General features: G+C 40.0%; 3 protein-coding genes across 3 annotated transcripts in view; 2 read left to right on the top strand and 1 right to left on the bottom strand.

The window, feature by feature from the left end:
- LOC137980160 (trace amine-associated receptor 9-like) overlaps positions 1-1,661 on the top strand; it is an 8,137-nt gene extending 6,476 nt beyond the window's left edge. Inside the window, exon 2 of the mRNA XM_068827538.1 lies at positions 1-1,661. This exon is cut by the window's left edge and continues 158 nt beyond it. Coding sequence (XP_068683639.1) covers positions 1-934 — 934 coding nt within the window. The 3' untranslated portion in view covers positions 935-1,661.
- Positions 1,662-9,517: 7,856 nt separating this feature from the next.
- Positions 9,518-14,266, top strand: LOC137980169 (adenosine receptor A3-like). Its single transcript, XM_068827552.1, has 2 exons — positions 9,518-9,636; positions 12,270-14,266. Exon 2 carries the CDS (start codon positions 12,270-12,272, stop codon positions 13,362-13,364), a length of 1,095 nt encoding a protein of 364 aa, XP_068683653.1. The 5' UTR covers positions 9,518-9,636; the 3' UTR covers positions 13,365-14,266.
- Positions 14,267-15,927: 1,661 nt separating this feature from the next.
- The window catches only part of LOC138004390 (FAS-associated factor 2-like), a 22,433-nt gene continuing 13,360 nt past the window's right edge, over positions 15,928-25,000 (bottom strand). The window contains exons 10-14 of the mRNA XM_068850894.1: positions 24,509-24,596; positions 21,453-21,534; positions 20,651-20,740; positions 18,652-18,795; positions 15,928-17,745 (exon numbers count right to left, since the gene is read on the bottom strand). Coding sequence (XP_068706995.1) covers positions 17,560-17,745; positions 18,652-18,795; positions 20,651-20,740; positions 21,453-21,534; positions 24,509-24,596 — 590 coding nt within the window. The 3' untranslated portion in view covers positions 15,928-17,559. The remainder of the gene's footprint in view (positions 17,746-18,651; positions 18,796-20,650; positions 20,741-21,452; positions 21,535-24,508; positions 24,597-25,000) is intronic.

Consider the following 25,000-nt stretch of genomic DNA (forward strand, 5'->3'; position numbering starts at 1 on the left):
CATCAAGAAACGTTGTTTGCGCAGGCGCAGTACTTACTTGCTCATTAACCTGTCATTGGCTGACTTGTGTATCGGAGCGCTCGTGATACCAACTTCAGTATTTCGTCGTGGAAATATTTTTGGTCTGTGGAAAATTGAAATGTCGGATGCAGTGCTCTTTTCCACATTTGGAATTGATACTTTATTCTTTGGGTGCTCTCTTGCGTTTCTAGTTTCAATATCAATCGAAAGACTACACGCTATGCGAAATCCAATGCGACATCGTTTGGTGTCCAGTTCGTCTTACATGAAGTGGGTATTCAGCGTTTGGGTTGCGTCAGTGATCTACACAACTCTAACAATTTCATTATTGTCTTTTGACGTACTTGGGCTACTAGTCTGGTTCATTGTGGCTGGGTGTGTCCTTGCATGTCTTCTAATACTAACCTTCTGCTATTTAGCCATATTTGTCACCGTACGACGCAGCAAGGACCCTGAACTCACTAATCGTCACGGTAGAACTGAACGAAAATTGACCGTGACACTGTTCATCGTCACGCTTGTCTCTTCGTCTGTGTGGCTTCCTTACGTGTTGTTCACTTTCCTGGAAACTCCACTGTTGAGTTTCCTGTCAGCTGGAGCGCTTTTGCGAGTGCGGAGTATCTGCGAATTTCTCTTCTTCGCTAACTCCTTTGTGAATCCAATATTGTACACAATCAGGATTCCTGGGTTCAGAAAAGAACTTCGTTCAATCGTGTCACTTTCTGTACCATTTAGATTGAGGGTTTGCAAGGATAAGATAACCAGTCCATCAAATAACAAAAAATACGTTGTAAACCAGATAGGACCTGTTTTACGGGGAAGTAGCATTTCAGACAGGTACGGTATTAACTTAAAAGATCTTAATTCTGGGAGAAGCAGAAATGAAATTTTTCGCGTCCTGCCGGTGTCATGAATGTGAGGATGTTGTAATCGATGCAAAATGCGTCGCAGGTCACTCTTGTGGTTAAACGGCTCTTGTTTCACCGCGCACCGGTGGGGGAGGTCGTGAGTTTAACTCCGGCCGGACCAACACTCAGGGTCTTTAAAAAACTGAGGAGAAAGTGCTCCCTTTGTAATTACATCTGCAAATGGTTAGACTCTCTAGTCTTCTCGGATAAGGACGCTAAGCCGGAGGTCCCGTCTCACAACCCTTCAATGTTCATAATCCTGTGGGACGTAAAAGAACCCGCACACTTGTCGCAAAGAGTAGGGCATGTAGTTCCCGGTGTTGTGGTCTGTCTTATGTGGTATATCATGGTTGGGAGGGTAAAAATGGCGCACTTAATTTGGAGCCTCGCTCTGTTGTGCGACCCCCACCACAGTTGTGGTGAAAGTGGATAAATAAATAAATAAATCTTGTTTAGATGGCATTCGGCCGCGAATCTCCTGTGATCGGCAGCTGCACTTATATCCAGATATGCACCTAATGTAGGTGCATGTAGAACAAGTTATTTATTAGGGACCTTGGAGCTAGTTAAAATCGAACGTCGTAAAACCAAACCAAAGTAATTACTTTGGCCAATCAAAAAGAACGGAGGCAATGTTGTAAACCAATCAACAAAACTCGAAGTAATTAGACGTATTTCCTAGCTATCTCGGTTACAGAAATTAGTCTGCTAGAAACCAATAAATTTTGAGGCAAAAATGAAATGGCAAGTTAAAAGTATGAACTACCTTGAGTATCCAAGGAAATTATTCCATGGTTGTGGAGTTTTTGCCACAAATAATCCCGACTGTTTGTTTCGTCTTGTGGTTTTTTGTGGGTACTGGGGTTGCGTGACTGACTCCGAAGACATTTGAATTTTAAGCGGAAGCTCAATACGAAATGTCTAGGTGGCTGGCAGTCTTCCTTCCTCCTCCCGACTTATCTAGGAAGATTGAAGGAGACTCTGCTCGCAGGGTAGTTGCAATCGAGTCACGTACACAAACAGCTTGCTCATTTTGGTTAATACCAGGAACGTTTGACCCCGACACAAAAGCCTTATGCGATCTCATTTTAGCCATACGTTGTTTGATATAAGATCAAGATTTCCGGGACAACTTCCGAGAATATTAAAGAGAAAAAATTCAAACAGAAAAGAGAACAAATTTAATGTAGCTCACTTAGTAGAAACAATGACTTCAGCAAATGAAATTCGAATTCACGTTGATCCTTACTTCATTCGGATATATCTGCAGGTTGCCATCGTCACTTCACGGTCCAACTGCTCAGTTATCCACTGGTGTTTTCACAGGCTCCTCAAACTCGGTCTGAGGGAAAGCCAAGGTATCCAACAAAAATATAACGATTTGTATAGGAATCCTGATAAAAGGCTAGATAAGGCAAGATAATTATATGAAAAAATTCTCAATTAAAAAGCTTTACTTTATTGCCATTGTGGGTAGCTTTTCCAGATCCAACACGATTTGAGCCATATTTCAATTTCTCGGTTGCTCACCCTATTATAAAATACCAAGGCTGCACACTCCATTCTGGGGAGCCCACCACACTGCTTCAAATATTCCGAGATGAAATGTTCCCACGCTCACAATTCCACATCAGAATCAATTGACAAAGATTGGACTTTACTTTTCAACACCCACCATCAACGCATTAGCAGTTAGTTCCCGGAAGAGGGAGGGGGGGAAGGGGAGGTTTTTGCATCACACTTTAGTCTATTTTATGGCCAATTGTAGACCCCATCTTAGTCACTTTTAGGTAAATGTAATTTTAGCGACGCCAACGTAATATTATTAATTTTTAATAAACTCTTTCGGCGATGAAAAGATTCGACCGTTCATTCTCGCCAATTTTTCCTATATACCACTCTTGCCAGCTTGATACTAGCCAGGTTGAAGGTACGGAGGTGACTTGGTGAAAGTGTTGCTGACGACGAATCAGAGGATTGTTTTGACAATAGTAATAACTTCTGAGAGACAGGTGAGGACAAGGTTTGACCTTTACCCATGATAAAAATCATTAAAGTCATTTGATGAAACACACAATGAAGCATTGTATTCAAAAACCTCTAGCAATCAGTTTTTAATTACAGCTCAGAGTGGAAACGTCCAGATGAGAGTTTTCTCGGAGCTTCAGTATTTACGGTCAAATGAAAGTAGTCTTTTTCCGCCGAATGCAAAATTCGTACAAGAGGTAACGGTGAGACATCCTTTCGCTTTTTATCATCTCCTTCAGGGATCAAACAATCACTCCTTGTTTGTAGTCGTGTAAATTTAAATTGGCAACGAGAAACTTCTGTGAGTGAATTTGGGTGAAATGAGTATAAAGTAGGCTTACTTGATCTGAAACGTGAATAAATTAATAATAATAATAATAATAATAATAATAGTAATAATTATAATAATCATAATAATAATAATAATAATAATAATGATAATAATGGTCTGAATGGTACGGCAACAATCTTGAGAACGATCCTTGAATCCTGAGGTTACTAGTTGTGACTTGACTTCAAGGAAAACTCCAGCAAATTCCAGCCGTCTTCTCCTTAGGGTTAGGGAGGAGAAGGCTGGAATCTCAGACTAAGTTGCTGTGAACGTACAATAATAATAATAATGATAATAATAATAATAATAATAATAATAATAATAATAATAATGTGAAATGAAATGAAGAACCCATTGGGAACTCGGAAAAATCCGAGCCCGAGATGAGATTCGAACCCTCGACCCTCCATGATCTTGTCGGATGATTTGCTGAGCTACTGAAGAGCTACTGAAGAGCTACTGAAGAGCTACTGAAGAGCTACTGAAGAGCTACTGAAGAGCTACTGAAGAGCTACTGAAGAGCTACTGAAGAGCTACTGAAGAGCTACTGAAGAGCTTCTGAAGAGCTACTGAAGAGCTACTGAAGAGCTACTGAAGAGCTACTGGAGAGCTACTGGAGAGCTACTGGAGAGCTACTGGAGAGCTACTGGAGACTCTATGGTGAGTAAGGGTAAAATGTGGGTCTTTGAATCGAGCTGCATCACGCAGAGTCAAATATCGACTGACAGCATAGTTCATAACTGCATCGCGCAGTCACCTTACAGCATATCTTAGATGCGGCCAACCAACCACCCAAGTGAGCGATTGTGAGAATGATGTAAAGATATGAAATGACAGAAAAAATAATTCACAAAGGAGATTTGAAAGTGATCAAGATGGGATGACTGAGGTGGAAAATGTACCAACATCATTTCTACAGAAGTAAAAAGACGATAGGAGGTCCAAAGGTAAGGTGGTATCCAGTCCAGACTCAACATGTTACTTACATTAAGGAAGGCAGCGCCTAAAGCCAAAAAAACGCCCCATGATCCACTTTTCAGGTTCAGGGCATCGCCTTTGTTAATAAACAACTCCAGCAGGGATTTTAAGTGAACTGTTTTTCAAAAACACATAATTATAATTAGGAAAAGGATTGTTTTCAATATCAATTTTACAAACGCGTTTTGGCAGAAAATTTCTTCAGGTTGTATGTCGCAGTCGAGAAGATGCTTATTTCAGTGGATCTCTTGTATATTAATTTAACCCTCATGTGAATAAATAAATGGACAAAAATTGATGAAGGAATGCAGATTGCAACGATAGGCTTGAATTTACGAGGGAGACGTTGGTGTGTACAGGATGTGTAGAGTGCGTTTTTATCTCAGGTTGAGACAAGTATTTCAAATCACACAGCATAATCAGCTGGCGCTACCTGGTTGTCAGCGTTATGAAGTATAGCCTCAGGGGTAGATAAACTGAAAGCCAGTTTTTTCAACTGTGGTCATATCGCAACCTTTTAATTTATAACGCGTGATACTCATTAATTAAATATACCTGATAATGGACGAAGCCTTTCAAGTCGTCTATCTTGGAAACTGGGGAAAATTGTTTGTGCACAGGATGTGTACGTCTGTGTATAAGGACGTCTTTAATGTCAGGCATGAGTTAATAGGTTGAGTCAGTTTTTTTCTACATTCTTGCATCGATTATTGAGCATTTCGTGTCTCAGGTTGAAACAAGTGTTTTAAATCACACAGCATAATCAGCTGGCTCTACCTGGTTGTCAGCGTTATGAATTATAGCCTCAGGGGTAGATAAACTGAAAGCCAATTTTTGCAACTGTGGTCATATCGCAACCTTTTAATAGTCCTGATACTTATTAATTTAATATACCTTATAATGGATGGACGAAGCCTTTCAAGTCGCCTCTCTAGGAAACTCCTGAAAATTGCTTCTTTTTTATATGCTGTATTGTTTCTCTATCTTTAGTCAAGACCTGAATCTTACTCGAGCAGTACAAGATACTGAAGGAAAATTTAGCTCCGATGCTAATATCAAGGACCTGAATTTTCAGTGTAACAGCCAGTAGGCGAAAACTCTCGGTGTTGCGGTCAGTAAGTGAGTCAAGAAGTGTATCCATATCTTTTTTTTTCTGTGAATTCATGATACTCCCTGTGAAATTGCTTCTTGCAATGGTTTATCAGTAAACTTACCGAATTGTGTTCATAAGATTACATAGCTCTGAAAAGAGTTTTAACTCCTATTCAGCAACTGATGAATATTTCAGTTAAAATACTGTTGTTTCCTTGCAAATGAGAAGCATTTCTGTAAATTATTTAGCTGTCATAGCATTAATATTTTGCAAGAGTTAAGTTTCATGAACACATATAGCCGTCGGCAATGGTGTCATGTGAAAAGTTTGGAACGAAAATAGCAATGTCGATGAAAAATCCAACGTGCTCCACAAGTATCGTGCGATATATAGAAGAAATTTAACTTAGAAATTTGTAATTCATTTTCCAACGTTAGGATTGATTTACTGATTACGTTCAAATTTCTTTATATTATTATTATTATTAATGAAGCTTTTTCGTCGATAGTAACATTTTTCAGTTTGTTCTCGCTAGACTGGCGAGCGAAGCGTGATTTTTCAGACGCGAAGCGGATGAGCGAGCGATGAAGCCGCGCGCCATCAAAATGAGACGAAGGACTTTTGGAAAGGCTACACTCTCGCCAATTCTTCAAATGCCGCTCTAGCTTGATTTCAGCCAGGTTGCAGTGACTTGGGTGAAAGTGTTGCTGATGACGAGTCAAAGGATTGTTTTGACAATAGTAATAACTTCTGAGAGACAGGCGAGGACAAGGTTTGACCTTTACCCATGATAAAAATCATTAAAGTCATCTGATGAAACACACAATGACGCATTGTATTCAGAAAACTCTAGCGACCAGTTTGTTTTTGTCTACTGAGAAACACAAATCATACGAGGGAAACAAAAAAAACCAATCATGAATTATACATCACTGGCCGATTATTAGTCCTCCTTTAAAATAGGGAATTGATTTTTTTTTCCTCAATTAAGCTATGAAACTGCACAAACCTCCCAGGCCTCACTTTAAACCTAGCACGTAGATCGACAAATTCCCCTTGGGGAATTTAACGCTTAAGGTAATTCCCTTGAAATTGTTCTCCTATCAAACTTTTTTGGAAACTTGGCATAATTAACATTCATGATATCAACATTAAAAAAATGCAATAAAAAAATGGGGTCACCGTGCTTGTTTACGTGTCAGCAGGCTCTTAAAATGGCGTATCAGTTACTGGTTGCGCGTTAAAAATTCGAATCACCTTCATACGGAATTAAGTCTTGGTTACTTGAAAGACACAAAATTTTATTTTGAAAAAAAAGCTTCTTTTATTCACATAAGCAGTATTGCTTCATTTACGCCGTTTTTGATAGTGCACTCTTTGTGACAGGTCTGTGGTTAGCTTGAAGTCCTCGCCTTGGCCAAAATACACCCATTACGGCACTGTTTTCCAAAAAAGTTCATGTTCTGCTATCAAACTTTTTTTCTTCTTCGAACATGTTCTTTATTGTTCTTAGCAAATACCTGAAAAAAAAATTGGGGGTCACCGTGCTCGTTTGAGAGAAAAGGAGCATTTATTTCGCTATCGGGCTTAGTTTGAGGGAAATCTCTTACGTTTTGTACGCGCACGTGCTCATGTGCGTGTGCTAATGACGCGAAAACCGTGCGCAGTAGGGATGCGCAATGCAATACTAAGGAATTACCTTAAAGGTGTTCGTTATGATTCATTTATTCATCAATTTTAGCTCATAATCGAAACGTCTAGATGGGAGTTTTCTGTGTGAAGAAACAGAAACGTTAGTTGCACAGAGCTGCAGTATTTATATACTTACCCACGAATATCGGTCAAAGGAAAATAGTCCTTTTCCTCGGAATGCAAGATTTGTACAAGAGGTAACGGTGAGACAGCCTTTCGCTTTTTTCATCTCCTTTAAGCCCGGTTTCCAATTATATGTAAATAGTCGTCCCTGTCGTTACAATCGTCTCTGTCGCTTCAAATTTTTGGAAGCAATACTAATAATAATAATAACAATAGGGTAACACGCAGCTCGTGAAGAGGGCTGTACAGGGTCAGTCTGCCCCTGTCCATGCCAGGACCAGGTGGCTGCCTGCCCAGCAGTTTAGTACCTGTTTGGGGCACCCTGCTCAGAATAACGAGTTCCTCTGCCCACAGGGAAGGTTCTTCAGTGCCAAGGGTGAGTCCCCTACAGAAAACCCCTGGGGTAAGTGAGACTCCTAAGCCATGGTAGGCTACCCACGTATTGGTGGAAACAGGAAATAAAACACCAAAACACCCCCAGCTATGGGCAAATAGTACTCTATTATTAATGACAAGTCGTACCACTAGATTTTCATGACTCATCATCGGTCGTCGCGCGGATAAACAAGGACCGCGATCTTCAGTAGGGGACCAGGCTAAGATCGAAAAGTATGCTACTGGAACAAACTCTATCCAACCCAAGGTACCAGAGGATAACCACGCCGGGAATGCCCCTCATAGAGGCCTTCTGAGTACCAACACCACAAATCCGTCAAAACGGACACGACAGAAATGGATTCGGGATGAGTATAAAGAAATTATGGAGGCACACGATGATGCCACCCTTAATCCATCAGAACCATCTGCTACAGATGAGACTTACAACATTTGGAGACGCAAGAACCCGACCAAAAGACCATACCTCGATGCAAACAAGCAAGCTAATATAAGAAGAGACATCATCAAAAATAAACGCCTCACTGATCCCGAGCTCGATGACATCAAGACAAATGCCATTCAAACCAACACATCACCCACCCCTAGAGACGATCAAACTGAAAAGTACTGGCGCCAACGAACCTGAGATGACCTCTGAAAGGTCTGAAATAGCATTGGACCACAATATACCGAAACAATAAATCTAGACGAGAGGGAAAGTTGACATACTACGCGGACTGACCTATACACCTTGACAGAAATAGAAATAAGATCAAACATTAAGGGAAGAAAAAGAGAAAAATTAAAAAAAACGCTATAACATCAAAAAGGTTCTAGATAGCTATTCTGAAATCGGAGGGTAAACAAAGTGATTATTATTTTAAGATCATACCATGCTAGAATTATAAAAGACGAGGAAACGATAGACCACATTGTGTCTGGCTGTCCTGAACTTGTAAAAACTGAGTATATTCAAAGACACAACAAAGCAGCGGCATATATACATTGGAAAACATGTCAGCACTACAATTCAACATCCAAGTATCGGACAAGTGGTATGAACATGAACCAGAAACGGTCACTGAAAATAAAGAAGCTACGATACTTTGGGATATGCAAATACACACAGAGAAATAGCAGGTAACAAGCAAGATATAGTTATCAAAGACGATAGGAAAAACTCATAGATATGGCAGTACCATCTGACAGAAACACCTCACTAAAGACCACTGAAAAACTCTCCAAATATAAAGACCTAGAGATTGAAACAACTAGAATATGGGGAATGAAAACAGAAACAATACCACTTGTTATAGATTCTCTATGACTCATCAAGAAGGGACTGGAAAAAACAAACGAAAAAAAAACCCTGGGGCAATCAACATCAATGAACTTGAAAAAATAACTCTATTAGGAACAGCAGAAAGGTTTTGTCTTAAAAGCAAAATTTATCAGCCCTTTTTTGCTATGAGGCATTTCTCGTTCTCCCAAACTTTCACTCGTGTTTCTACGACTCGATAGAAACACGGCACATGTTTTCTGTTTCTTAAATTTAAAAGAATGGGACCTAAAACGCTACCCTGAGGCACTCCACGCTTAACACTCGCCCATAACGAGAAAGTGTCACGGATCTTCATCCTCTGTGCACAGGATGAGTAGAGTGCGTCAAAGGCTGAGCCAGCATTTTTCTGCATTCTTCGCATCGATTATTGAGCATTTCGTGTCTCAGGTTGAAACAAGTGTTTTAAATCACACAGTATAATCAGCTGGCTCTACCTGGGTAGCTAAACTGAAAGCCAGTTTTTTCAACCGAGGTATATCGTAACCTTTTTGGAACTCCTAATTATGTACGTATTAATTAAATATACCTGATATTAATGGATGGTAGCCATTCAAGTCGTCTATCTTGCTCCTTGTTTATTCGCTATATTGTTACTCTATCTTTAGTCCAGAATTGAGTCTTTACTCGAGCAATACAAGATACTGAAGGAAAATTTAGCACCGATGTTAATACCCTGAACGGCCTGAATTTTTAGTGTAACAGCCTGTAGGCGAAAACTTTCGTTGTTACCTTCGACGCTTCGGTAAGTGAGAATGGTGTGTTGGAAGTGCATCAATTTTTTGTATTCTGTGAATTGCTTCTTGCAATGGTTTATCAGTAAACTTAATCGATTTGTGTTCATAAGAGTATATAGCTCTGACAAGAGTTTTACTATGAACTCCTATTCTGCAAATCAGGATAAATATTTCAGTCAAGATGCAGTTTTTTCCTTTCAACGAAAAAGTTCTGCGCAATAACATTTAATTTTAATTTTTAATGAAAATCCATGTCATTAGGAGTAAAACTAGCCTTATGCAAAGTGCTAAAGACGCTTCTCTTCGGGTACAGTTTTAATTTCGACCCGAAGAGAAGCGTTTTTAGCGCTTTCCATAAAGCTAATTTTACTCCTAATGACATGGATTTTCATTAAAAATTAAAATTAAATGTTATTGCGCAGAACTTTTTCGTAGATAGGAGAACCTACTAGTCATGAACCTTGAGAATTTGTAGCACACTTCATGTATGGAATCGCCATTTTCGATTTAGTCTATTCTGATAATCTGACGAGTTTCAAACACGAAATTGCACAGACATCATTTGCAATCGATATAAGGAAATCCTCGGGAGGTAAAAAAACAATGCGATAAATGCGTCAGAACAAGGAGACGTTGTCTTTCTTTCTCTTAATCAAGAATTTTAGTGTTGCTAGTTTTCGTTTTCTAGATCTGTGTTTTTGAGCACCTTGCAAAGATGTTAAAGAGCCTGAATTTATGTTTATTACGTTTGAATTCGCAAATTGCAATTACGAGTACTGAACAAAAGATGAAACGCGAATGAGCAGAATAGAGGAGGTTCTATTAATCATTAGAGAACTAATCTATCCTGTGGGCCAGGTGGAATCTTGCTAATGGTCTACTACTTTTCCCATGGTTGAAAATCTCTTGGGAAATTAATTAAGTTTAGATTTTCGCTCTTTTAAGCTGCAACCCGCTATCGTTCCAATCTTTAATCGAGATTTTGGCCATCCCGTAACTCCCGCTATTGGGAAACTGCAATTTTCCTTCTTTCAGTTAGATTTCAGCCAAAGCCCTCCAGTGGGGTTAAAGCTGACGAACGAAAATTTGCGCAATAGACCTTTTCACGGTTAGTTTACAATGTAATCTAACGTGGATGCGAGGCAATTTCGGGTTAAAATACAAAATAGCCCGAAATTGCCTCACATACTTGCTAGATTGTATTGTTATGCAAATGAGAAAAACTAACCGTGAAAAGGGCTATTGAACAACTCTACTTCTTTGATATGAATCGCTTAATACAAGTTGCTTGTGATATTCCAATTGAGGATAGACTGAGAATTTCGATTTTTTTAATGCTCAGAGGTTGTACTGTCTTGCTAATCGATAGAAGATCATCAACCTTTGATGACAAAAGACATTTTCATAGTTTTTTTTTTTTTTTTAATGCCATATTCTTTTAGGAAGGGATGCCAGCCTCAGGGCAAACGCACCAAAAATGAGTAAATGCATAGGATTTTGGCCGACTTTTGACCAATTTGACTCTGATAAAATTTCACTGATTTTGAAATTAAATTGTTTTTTGAATAAGGGCTTTGAATATTTTTCTGGGCGTTCAGGATACGAACCATGGTATGTTTTTTGATATTGAGCACTTCTGTAACCGTCAAACAAAGCGGGATATTAGAAGATTCGAGTGAAGATATACACAATGGTACCTTTTTATCCTGCCCGTATTAATGGCCTATTTTTTACTGGGTAAATGATTTAAAAGAAATGTTGCGATGAGTCACTATGCGTAGTCCTTACTATGGAATGAACTCTGCTTAAGAGTTCATTTCAGCTGTCATTTCTCACCGGTCTTATTTGCATTATTAAAGGGAACTGTGAGACATAAGGGAAGCAATTGTGTCCGATGCACTTCTCTCGAGTGGTAAAATTGGTTTACGGTCGTCAGAAATTTCATAAATTTATCATGGTTTGTTGAGTCGTTCCGGTTGCCGCTACACAAAAATAATTTTTGAGCAGCAGTTTCTGATTCTGAACACGCGTACCCTTCTACGGTGCTAAATAATCTCTCAGCTATTGCAAAAGAGATGAAGCAGATGATTATACTGAGATCATCAGTGCAAATTGAGAGTACGTTTATGGTCGTGCGCGAGTAAGATGATGTAGGTAATTTTGTCGTAGTGGTGACAGGTGGAATGAAAACAAGAGCTAAATATCACCCTCGATTGTTTTCGCCTTCGACTCGGTGAGCTGAGACAAAGACAATCCCGAAGTCGCTGCATGGCCTATTATCGTCTGGTCTCTTTAAGTTCTCATGCATGGCGACACTTAAGATCTCATTTGTAGGGTCTTACGACCTTTGGTTTCAGGTGCTTCACCGTAAACATCACAGAACAACTTCAAATGAAAATTATTTAAATTCAAACCAAAAAGTACCTCAAGACGGGTCTTGCAATTCGTTCCAGTCTTGGGCTAATACTTGAAATCGAGTCAAACCGATTCCTTGGCTATAATTAGAGGATGAAAGAAATGAAGAGAAATTTCGTATCTCCTCGCGGCCATAATATCCTCTAATATATATACATTTTTATAAAACTTGATATTATCAATTTTAGATTTCAAGAATTTTTTTATTTTCTTTTTTTCGTTTTAGATGGAAAAGCTAACTAATAACAACACATCACCAACAAAAGCTGTGAGAAACGACTCTTTGCAAATAGGAAGCTACTTGGAAGGATACATTTGGTGCTCCTTATTTCTAGTAGAAGCCATAATCATCATAGCACTCAACATTTTGACAGTCATCGTTTTCATCAAGAAACGTTGTTTCCGCAGGCGCAGTACTTACTTGCTCATTAACCTGTCATTGGCTGACTTGTGTGTAGGAGCGCTCGTGATACCAACTTCAGTATTTCGTCGTGGAAACATTTTTGGTCTGTGGAGAATTGAAATGTCGGATGCAGTGCGCTTTTCCACATTTGGAATTGATACTTTATTCTTTGGGTGCTCTCTTGCGTTTCTAGTTTCAATATCAATAGAAAGACTACACGCTATGCGAAATCCAATGCGACATCGGTTGTTGTCCAGTTCGTCTTACAGGAAGTGGGTATTCAGCGTTTGGGTTGCGTCAGTGATCTCCACCACTCTAATAATTTCATTGTTGTCTTTTGACATACTTGGGCTACTAGTCTGGTTCATTGTGGCTGGGTGTGTCCTTGCATGTCTTCTAATACTAACCTTCTGCTATTTAGCCATATTTGTCACGGTTCGATGCAGGAAGGACCCTGAACTCACCAATCGTCACGGTAGAACTGAACGAAGATTGACCGTGACACTGTTTATTGTCACGCTTGTCTCTTTATCTGTTTGGCTTCCTTACGTATTATTCACTTTCCTGGAAAATCCACTGTTGCGTTTGTTGTCAACTGGAGCGCTTTTGCGCTTGCGGGGTATCTGCGAATTCCTCTTCTTTGCAAACTCCTTTGTGAATCCAATATTGTACACAATCAGGATGCCTGGGTTCAGAAAAGAACTTCGTTCAATCGTGTCACTTTCTGTACCATTTAGATTGAGGGTTTGCAAGGATAAGATAACCGGTCCATCAAAAAACAAAAAATACATTGTAAACCAGATAGGACCTGTTTTACAGGGAAGTAGCATTTCTGGAGACAGTTACGTTATTAACTTAACAGATCTTGATTCTGGGAGAAGCAGAAATGCAAATTTTCGCGTCCTTCCGGTGTCATGAGTGTGAGGATGTTGTAATTGATGGTAAAATGCGTCGCAGGTCACTCTAGTGGTTAAACGGCTCTTTTTGAGATGGCATTCGGCCGAATTTCATGTGATCGGGAGCTGCACGTATGTCCAGATATGCACCTAATGTAGGTGCATGTAGAAGAGTTATTTATTAGGGACCTTAGAGCTAGTTAAAATCGAACGTCGTAAAACCAAAACCAATGTAATTACTTTGGCCAATCAAAAAGGACGGAGACAATCCGGTAAACCATAACTCTAAGTAATTGCACGTAGCCGACACAAAGCGCGGGAAAATGTGTACGCGCGAGCCACGATTGGTTTTCGTTTTACTTCTGACTTTGAACAATCACTGAGAGAAGCAATCATAAAAAAAAAAAAACAATTCGCTAATTACTCTCGAAACTCAATTGAGCTCTAAAAGTGCACTGTCATGCTAAATTTGCTGTTCTTAACTCAGAACTGGGAAACTTGAAACCGAATATTCAGTACTTAAGTTCACACGTATGACATTCCTGACAACTTACTGACAAAATATGAAATATATTTATGACACAAAATGCTATTCGTATTTCATTTTTGCCGAATTTGTGAAGACACAGTCTGTTTTTTTCAAGTTGCAATCCATTTCCATCCTCTCCATCCTTGGCTGCCAGCAGCAAAGATTAGCTTCAGTGCACTTCAATCGTTATTCCAACAAAACCACAGCATTATTGTCTGGTCTTCATTGATGCAAAGACGTCTTAAGTGTTTTGAAAGTTTTACTAAAATAGCGTGACACTGCCCCTTTAAGGAAGGACGACGAGGCCGGCTACGAGAACGTTGTCTTAAAGTATCATTTCCTGTTACTGTAATAATTTTGCGATTACTCCAAGTGAAGTCGCTCAGCATGGAAAGTACAAGTCCATATTCCATGAGTAAAATTGGTGAGACCAGTGTGGATATTTAGAGAGAAAATTGAAAATTCATCGTAAGGTGCTCGCGTCCTCCACGTGACCTCAAATTTGATCATTGCACATCTTTGCAAGACGAGAACAGCAAAGAAATGTATCAAAATGTGAAAGGCTCGTGTAGGGCGTGCAGAGCTATTGTTTTCGCTAATTAAACCTATTGTTGTGGGGCGTTCTCGTAACCGACATCCTCGTCCTTGCTTAAAGTGCCCCTAACCCTTTAAGTTGTTATGTTTTTCATAGATTTTCATATCTTTCAAGAACTCATTTTCGCAAAAATTTTTTAAAATATTTAATTCTTGTCTTTTTACGAGCGCTTGAAGTTACTGAAGTTTTTAATTTTTTGCGAGCTATAAGCCCCGCTGGACAAATTGTCTCGTGGGCTCATTAGGAATGAGCCAATGAGAAGCGTCCGATATTTGACACTTTTTTTAGCTGTGACGTAAGAAAAGGATATTTCAGCAACTCAAGCTTGCACGATGTCCTTTGGGGGACTAATGCGAACGATAGGTGAATTGGAATGCGCATGCGTATAACTAGCATAATTTCTGGACATGTGTGTCAGCCTACCTCGTCCCCAGGGCCTTCTCTTCTGCGATTTCATTTCTGGACAAATGCGTCGGCAGGATAAAAAAAGTGTATTTGTGTTTTAAGGCGACATTATTAGGGACCTTATTCAAGGACGACGACGACGACAACGACGCCAACGAAAACGTTGTCTAAAAATCAGTCGTTCGGAATGGGAAGTGTTTCTCAACATTACGGGAATTAAATTGCCATTAACGGTATGGTTGTTTGGGAAGAAAATTAAAAATATTTCGTCAGATTGTCACGTCCTGTACACAACCTCAAAATTAGTCAATTCACGTCTAGTCGAGGACGGCAAAGAAATGTACTAAAATGCAAAATGCACGTGCAGGCCGTGCAGAGACTTGTTACACTTTGCAAATGGCTCGTACAATTGACCGAGAAAGAAAGATTTTTTTCGCGCCCAAAATATGAACATCAATTGCAACCTCAAGATCGAAGGCGTAGACGTTGACGAGAACATCACTAAATAATAGCATTCTTGAATGCTTGTTTATTGCTTTCCCCGTTCTCTGAAACTCTGCAACGTGAAAATGACCAAACTTCAAGTTCTATGAAAACGTGAGCAAGCGACCGCAAATTTTTCGTCTTATTTTAATATATACCGGTGCTCCATATTAGGTTTATAAGTAGTTCAGAAAGTTGCTCAAACAATTGAGTCGGAGCATAGTTAATAGCTTGTAATAGTAGTTCGTCCCCAGAATTCTATGGAACAAATAACGCATGCGCAAGTGATTTCCATGCAAGGACAATGATTTGCGCGGATTGTTGCGTGACCCATTTTGTACTCAGGGGAGTTAACAGTTAAAAGTAAGTCTGCTACGCACGTGTAGTTAAAAATAGTTTAAAAAAGAGAGGAAGCTGGGGAAGGAGGTAATGGAGAGCGTAAAGGGAGAAAGGACTACAAAAGTGAACTGAAGGAAAAAACAGACCAAGAAGAGAGAACAAGGGCGCTTTGGCGTTTGCCACACAGGCCGTGGGCCTTATACTGCGTATATGCACGAGATTCCAAAACATAAACCTGTTCAGCTGCATTCTTTATTGTCAATTTAAAACCATTAGTGACCATATATTAACCTGGAAAACCATTCAAGCATGTACTGCATATATTTAACTCAAGCGAGGCTATTCTCGATTAAGAAATGTTAATAACTGCTTTGTTGATCAATAAAACACATGGAGAAAGACCCGCAGAGTTAAGCATGAGAAGAAAGTTATCGTCATTTATTTGTATTGCAAGGTTCCCAAAGAGCCATTCAGCTCACCCCACACTCATTTCCTTCCCCGCCCCTTTTTATTCTGGGTTCTATTGAATTTTTGTACTGAAAAGATATGACAAAATGCAGTGCTGGTATGCGAAGTAAGATCCGAGCAGAAAAAAATATTACCATTTATAAAAAGGTGAGCAATTCTAAGGTTAAATGGAGAACTCTGATTGACTGGTTTTTGGTCGAGATTTTACGGTACGAACGATTACCATGGAAACGGTCCGTTTCTGCATTTTTTCTTTCTCCCGGGAAATTCAAGTTGAGCGAAATACAAAAGTTTTAAAAAGCAGAATTTAATTTTTCATCACAACAAAGCGAAGCGAGCGGAATTTAGTTTCACATGTAAAAGGTTACTGTTTAAAGTTCGCTGATGGAAGATAAAGATTACTAACATTCACCGAGCGGAGCAGTGTCCGATCACTCAGAGAAAACCTTCCACATAAAAAATATCATACTAACCTCACCCTCTCGATTAGTAATCCATGTAATTTTTTTCCTTCCTCGGATCTCCGCTTAATCACCAGCACGACGTGCTCTCACCAACACCCTGGATAAAAAAATTTTCTTCGAGAAACCCAGAAAAAAAAACATTTTGCCCACCACTTCAGTTTCTATCCTTTTCTTGGAGCTCCTAAGGAACTCTGGCTTTGATAGGCCGACATAAGAATTCCGTCACCACGATTGCCAATTTAGGATAAAATAATTCGTCAAAATTATACTCTCGATTGGTAAAGTAAAACCTCTTTGTCAAATGTCAATGACAGATAGGGTTACTGGCAAATAATTTATAGTAATTAACTGTACTACCGTTTTTTCCAGGTATCATTATTCTGCAACTTCACCTTCCATCTTTAACTTCGGTTTTGCTTGCATGCAAACGTCAAAGCATCTTAGCCAAAGTTTCATTTCAAAGGGCTTGGTTATCAAATAAACTCTCCGCTTACCATTCCACTTTTATTTCCGTAATCAAAAGTTGTCACCTCCGCACAAAGCAAGAGCCGCAAAGTGTTCACGGCGACATCTTGTGAACACTGAAGTAAAAGCACAGTCAGCAAATATTGTAGTTTTAAAAGGTATTTGGATTAAAGATGCCCAATCACAAACGGCAGTACGGGCCGTGATACATCCCAGGCAAACTCTGTAACAGCGAGTATATGCTAGGTTTTCACATTGCGCAAGTCTGTGTTCACAAGTGGGCATTTTCCGGAATTTCCAAAATCTTGTTACCAGGTTCTTCTTCCCGTCCCCCTGGGAACGAGGTAAGGGATGACCCAGCCAAGCAACCATGTAACTGTCATAAAACGTATCCGGCTAAATCTTCACAGACCGAAAGATCCGGACTTTGGCTTGTTGATGTTGTTGTATAAATAACTTTCGGCTCTTGTCAATCACTATCACTCTCCTCTTCTATATTTTGTACGAACAGCAGTGCATTGGCTTCGATACCAGCGTCCTCCAGGGTTTGATGCTCACTTGCGGAGTCCAAAGCGTAGATTTTACGAGGAAAATTTGAAACTAGGACAAACTCTGCTGGTGATTCTTCATCACAAAAAACGAAGTCGTACAAAGCCTGACAAAGAAACAAAGAAACAGTAAGACCTCCATCCTCCTTTCGAACCACGTGAAGGCTTGTTTCCACACACCATATTGGTGCGATTTTTAATTAGAGCTGTGATTTCGAGCGTTTACGCGTATTGCCTCTGTGGCTGAGAAATCGCCATCGTAACGCCAAAAAAGAGGCGTTGAAAATAAGCCTAAAAACGTTGACTGACACTAGGGCCATTCATACGGGAGAAAATAAGACGCGTCTTAGCTACGGCGCGTCTTAAATAGGACGTGAACTGTACTATTTATACGTTCGCGTCCTACATAAGACGCGAACATCTCGTATAAATGGTTCGCGTCTTATTTGGTTATTCATCATTATAAATCTAGCACGCCCTCAAAGAATAACTGTTAATTCACAGTTACCACATTTGTACTTTTTATCTGCAAAGTTGCGAATTGAAAACCTTTTCAATTCAATTGAATTAAAACAAAAAATAACTTACACCGGTGCTTGTCACGCAGTTATAAAGTTGTTCCGCGATTGCCAGTTCCCGGCAAAGGATGAGGAGGAACTCTTTCTCCTCCACCAAAGTCCAAGTGTTTCTCTGTTTTGTAGCTGTTTTTGAGCCTGACTGGGATGCCATTTTGTTAGCCTGGGTGACTCGTCAACAAAATGTCGATGTTGTTGTCGACACGCATGTGACAGGCATGCACACACTTATAGTTCACGTCTTATTTAGGACGCGAAACCATTTATATGAGGAACTTCACGTCTTATTTAATACGCGGACAAAATAAGCAGAGCCGAAAATTACATAAAACGCGTCTTCTTTTCTCCCATGTAAATGGCCCTATTGTTGAGGTTAGCTACAAGCCTGACTCAGTACAACTTAAGTCAAAATATTTATCATTAGGGAAAAACTCTTACATGTAATGGATTTGACTTAAGAAACCTTCTCTCCAATCGTTTTCCATTTGATAATTTAATCAACACACGGATAGCATCAGCGTTTGAACTGTCCGGTTCATCAGGGAGACGACATTTTCTATCCACGCGATCTTGAGCTATGGACTTAAAAAATAAACAACCAAAGCATTTTGTGAAAATCCATTTTTCCTGCCGCAGGGGAAAACACTAGGGTCTTACAAAACCTCTTTAAAATGTTTAAAGAAAAGTAAAGCTGGAAGGATAGTAGACTAGGTGATAATTATGTAACGGGTCAAGGACCATCTGAAAGCATGTCGGAGTACCAGACAAGAATCGAACATACGACTTCCGTAAACACTGGTCGGGATGCTCTTTTAACTGAGCCAAAAAAACAGAGAACAAGGTCGATTGTCCAAGTTCTTCGACAAAGTGTGTCATTGGTGTGCGGGCTAGAAATGTCACGTGATTCAATGTGGTAATGTGACTATTGAAGGCTGCCAAGCAAGTAAAACACTATCTTTTGTCACGAGCTGATTACACCCAACAACATCAATACATGAAGTTGTGTGCCTTTCTTTCTTTCTTTCTGTGTTTATTTTGACGTTCATTCCACACGATTGGAATAATCCTACCGCGGGACTGTGCAAGAATGTATGAACGTAAAAAGCATGAAACGTTTTTGCTGTATCAGAGCCTACTGCACCGAGACATCGAAGGTAACGCTCTATGACAACGCGGTATGGCTTTACAGTGGTTTTCACGGTTCGACGGTTCTTTTTCCATTTCTTCCGGAACCAGAGGTACATGTAGTTCAATAATCAAAGAAAATAATTGGCCTAACACTAATGCATCACTAAGTATGGAAGAAGATACAGAGAATTTTACAAAGAAAATGTCGAGTTCAGTTTTGAACATCGATCGGAATTTATTCTTCGCCTTCCGGACACAAGCACGAGTTAGTTATCTATTCGCTTCAGGTTGGTCCACAAAGAGAGGAAATCGTTGAAAGAGAATTTTAACAAGAAATACCACTTTTATTGCCCGGTTTTCACTAGCGACGCAAGCATAAGCGCAAACGTAAGTAGCTTATACCAAGTGAACACGAACGTCGACATATACATAACTGTACGTCAAAATCAACCACGGCCTCCGTCATTTTGTTGTATTAGGGAGCTTACGAAACAACGACGCCGACGGCAACGACGACGCTACAAAACAATAGGTTTAGTGAGCAAAAACAATGGCTCTGCACGCTCTGCACGTGCGTTTTACATTTTGGTACATTTCTTTGCCGTCATCTCCTAAATGAGGAAGTGAAATGACCAAATTCAAGGTTCTGTGGAGGACGTAGCAAATGACGATGAATTTTCAGTTCTCTCTCTACGCTTCCAACCCACTCATACCAGTTTAATTCCTCGACAGTTACTACACATTTTTAACGCGAAACGACGTGAAATAGTTTCGGAGTGATATGAATAACGCGAACTTGTATTTTTAAATGAAGTCCTCGTAGCCGTCGTCGTCCTCGTTTCGTAAGCTCCCTATTCTCAGACGCGGGGAATCCGGAACGAGTGCTTTAATTGGCCAGACACGGCCAGACGTCGCAAATTTCCTTGTGCTAATGCTGTGTTTCGTTTTCACATAACGCAAGCGAACGCAAGCACTAGGAAAAAAAACAAATTTGATCCTTAATTTTGTGCTTGAGCTTCTGCCTATTCTTGCGTAAACCCCGTTTTCACGGTGAAATAAGCGCTTGTGCTTGCCGTCGCTAGTGACATCAAGGCTTAGAGCAGCGTTGTCATCACTGACCGTAAAATTTGCAAAACATAATTGTTTTCGCGAAGTCATTAATGTCGGCGCTTTTAACGTTCTCATAAACAACGGAATGAAATGGGCTAAAGAAACTGTTTGCTAATGCTGCAAGCCGTGAACATAGCACCGCAGTGAGCATTTCATAAAATGAATGCAAGACACGAGTCACCAAACAAACTTTTCCCACCTGTTCTCTGTTTCGTTTCGCTTCTTCTTTCTTTCTTTTCGTTTCTTCTTCCAGTCGCTTTCTGTCCTCCTCTTCCCGTTTCTTTCGTTCCTAAAATAAATCATAACAAGACAAATTCGTCTCTTTACGTCCGCGAGATTCCGCAGAATTGATGGCAGGTGGTTGGTGGCGGGAAAACGGTGGTGGTGATGGTGGTGGTTGGTGGTTGGTGGCGGGAAAACGAGCTGCCGCCTTGGCGCCAAGAAGAGACCCGGCAAAAATTTTATTTCTGCTTTCGACCAAATGTACTGTCTAACAATACCATGGCAAAGCGAAAACTGGGGCCCCGTCCATACATATCCGGATAATTTTTAATCCGTAACTTTTTCTTTGCGGATTCGCCTTCTGTCCACACGTATCCGGCGAATTCGTTGGCGAATCCGCAACTTTTTTAATCCACTCTCCAGAGTGGAAACTTTTGAATACGGAAAGAATTTGGAATCGTGTGGACGGTCGAATCCGGATATTTTCAAATCCGATGACGTTACAAACTCAGATCCAGTCTTTGTTTCGAAAATACTCAACATGGCCGCTGACCGAAAATGCTACCGCTTCTCTTATCGCCAACTCGCACGCCTGATGACGCATGGTCTGTTGACAATAGTCACAGAGGAGTCCTGGATACTAGAACGAATCAGGATACATGTGGACGGGCAAATTCGATTTTAATACATTACGTATGTACGTGACTGAAAATTTTTTGATCCGGAGAGAAAAAGTTCCGGATTCAAAAATATCCGGATGCGTGTGGAAACAAGCTTACTTTTTCTTGATCAGCTCGAACAGACTCTAAATAAGCTTCATCCTGTTCATCTCGTAGTTGCTGAGCTTGAGTGCGTTCGTGTCTGTTGAGTAAACAATTAACATGGAAAAGCAGATGAAATAACACAACGTAATAAAGGAAAGGAAAGGAGAGGACAACTTTTTCGGAAATTTGTGTTGCGGCCATGGTTCAGACCGATCCTGGAAGTGCGACCACGCCCACACTGGACGAATATCAAGTTATGCTGGCTTTGTCCAAGATCAAGAAATCAGCTGCGAGGCCCGATGGGATACCCCACTGGGTGTGGAAAGATAACGCTCAACAGCTAGCACCAGTGATAACTGCGGTATGGGATCTTTCGCTTAGGAGACATACTTGGCCCCGGGCATGGAAACAAGCTAATATAAATCCACTTCCCAAGTTAGACACGCCCACAGAGTACCAAGGACTTTAGGGGCATAAATGTTACACCCATCATCGCGAGATGTTTCGAGAGGACAGTCTACCAAGCCTCCAGTAAACCTGCGTTCCTGGCCAATCTTCACCCAACTCAGTTTGCGTACCGTGATGGTTGCAGCTCTACTGACGCCCTAATTAGGATGCAGTACAACTGCCTAAAAGCTCTTGATGACCCGGACACTGTTGCAGTTAGACTCTTTGCAATGGCTTTTTCGAAGGCTTTTGATAACGTTTTCTCCTGGGAAATTGTGGCAAGTCTACTTAAGAGCTTAAAACATGAGAAGGATGGTTGATTTTTTCAAACACGCACTGTTTATTTTGTCATGCAAAATGGACTGATATTCCAAGCATACATACATTTTAAGACTCTAATACTTCTTTTCAAGTCTTTCTATTAATTTTTCTGACTCAACAATACATTTTTCAGAAGCTATTAACTTTTTTGAATAATCCCCTACCCCCCGCCCCACGGAAAGTTACAGTCATGTATGTAAATGTCTGCTAGCATAAATTTCCATCCACTAATATGACACGGAAAACAAGAAAAGGAGGGCATTTTATACCTCATGCGCTTAGCTGCGCATGAGTAATTAAGTATGCCGATGATACGACTATACAGGTCAATGTCAGTAAATTTCAACCTGATGAGTCACGTGACACTGTAAATCAGTATTTCGAATGGTCTGATGACAATTGTATGCCATATAACTTAAAGAAATGCAGAGTTATGCCTCAGAAAAAAATGTAAGACCAATTGCAATAACGCACAGATAGATCATATTACACAAGTAGATTTTAGGAGTAACCTTTCAAAGTAACTGTAGGTTCACAGAGCACGTACGCAGCAAGTTGGTAGAAGCAAACAGGTGCCTGTTTGTAATTAGAAGTCTCAGGAATGAGGGATACAATCAGGCAGATATAGACCATCTGTTTGCTTCTATTGTACTGCCTAAAATTACTTATGGTCTCAGCGTTTATGCAGCCTCAAGCTCCGAGATAACTACAGTCCAGAATTTTCTCCGTAGGTGTTACAAGCGCAAGTACATTTCATATGCAATAGATGTTAATGAATTGATAGATAAGTCTGACAGGAGCATTTTTAATAAGATAAAGATAAATTGTAACCATCCTTTATATGAAATTATGCCTAAGATTAAACAGACTTCACTGAGGTTAAGGAACCCTACCAGCCTTTTACCAAGAATTCACACGGAACGCTTTCAGGCTTCTTATATCAATAGATTGTATTTTAAGTATAAACTCTTCTTGTAGATAATAGATAGATAATAGTTTTTTAATGAAGTTTAATATAATTTGAAGGGCATTATGTATTTATAATTTATTATATTGTAGTTTTTTAATGTATTTATTCTACAATGTTATTGGTATGTATTTTTACCGATATTATTTTTTATAATAATAAAGACATGATCATTGTAAGTGTCTAGTCATTCTGACCTTGTAGCTCAGTCGATAGAGCAGCGGTGATCTGACCCGAAGGTCGTGGGTTCAATTCCCACCCTAGTCAGAGTTTTTCTCTATCCTTGTGTGGGCCCAATTCCATTAGAAGGGCTAACGCTCGCATGGTTTACATGGGTAGAAAATAGTGGCCTCGTGGTTAGTGTGCTCGACTCCGGAGCGAGTGGTCCGGGTTCGGTTCCCGGCCGGGGACATTGTGTTGTATTCTTTGGCAAGACACTTTACTCTCACGGTGTCTATCATCACCCAGGTGTATAAATGGGTACCGGCGAACTTGATGCCGGGAGTAACCCTGCGATGGACTGGCATCCCATCCAGGGGGGAGTAGAAATACTCCTAGTCGCTTCACGCCATGGAAACCGAGATAAGCTCCGGCCTGATGGGCCTTCTGGCTCGTACGCAGAGACTTAACCTTTTTTACCTAGTCGTTCTAGCGGTCGAGCACTAATTGGGGACATTGTAAACTGAAATCAACAATTATCGCAACTCAAGTCAAATGTTAGTTTTTAAGGAGACGGGAAAACCGGAGTGCCCAGGGAAAAACCTCTCAGCGCAGAGTAGAGAATATAATAATGGGGAGTAAGTAGAACATCACTACTGGAAAACATCCTGATCATTCAAGGAGTTCCTAATTCCAAGCTATTTTACGAAGCAAGTCAAACTGTTCCTTCTAAAAGAACCCCCCACTTCGACAAAAAGTCACTTAAACACTGGGATATGTTTACAATCATATTTGATGAAAAATATAGTATCGCTTAAATTCGTTTTAAAAATTCCGAGCGCCGCCAACTAGCACAGTTGCGACGTGTTAAGGTAGCCCTATAGTTACTATTCTGAAGCTTTGCGTCACAACAAAAGAGAAACCACAACACTTAACAATTATCTGAAATACTGTAGTTCGATTACGGTTTTTAAAAAACTAATTAATTAATCAAAAGGTACAGCGGTGATTTTCGGTTTTGAACGAATTTTTTGTGCGGGTTTTGCGGTTTGTTAAATACCTCAATGTCCCCTCTATTTCCTCCGGTTTAGAAATATTCATTAGTACGTACTTCAGTATATACTAGTCCAAAAAATAGGCAGTGCTTTTTACAGCAAAATTTTTAGAAAAAACTAACCTGTCAGCTCTTGCCGCAACCAAAGCCGGTTCATTATCTTCGATTAATCGCGCCAAAAGAGAAATATAGTGATCGACACTCATTAAACCTGCAGGAACGTGAGTAATCACAATTGTTTCAATTCACTGACTGGCACATAACTATGGGAAACATTTTATCGTGTAAGCGGCAAATGATCTTCCACCCACCTCCCCAATGTTTTTCTAATAGAAAATTTAATTCAATCCCTCTTACTTTCTTTACAGAGCACAACATGGGTAACTTTGTTTTTCTTGACTTTCTTCCTGTCGATTTCATCCCTGTCCAAATTTATACCGAGGACGAAATAGTCTATCGTCATACAAGAATCTTGTGGGGAAGGGGGGGGGGGGGGGGGTATTTACGGGTTATTTATCAGCTTAGGGATCTAGTCACAATGGTTAGATTCACCAAATCATCTTATTAGTTAGTTTTGGGTTCCCAAAAGCCTATTAACATTTTGATGCTACACCC

This window comes from Montipora foliosa, chromosome 1, assembly GCF_036669935.1.
Source record: "Montipora foliosa isolate CH-2021 chromosome 1, ASM3666993v2, whole genome shotgun sequence".
In the NCBI taxonomy this organism is placed as follows: domain Eukaryota; kingdom Metazoa; phylum Cnidaria; class Anthozoa; order Scleractinia; family Acroporidae; genus Montipora; species Montipora foliosa.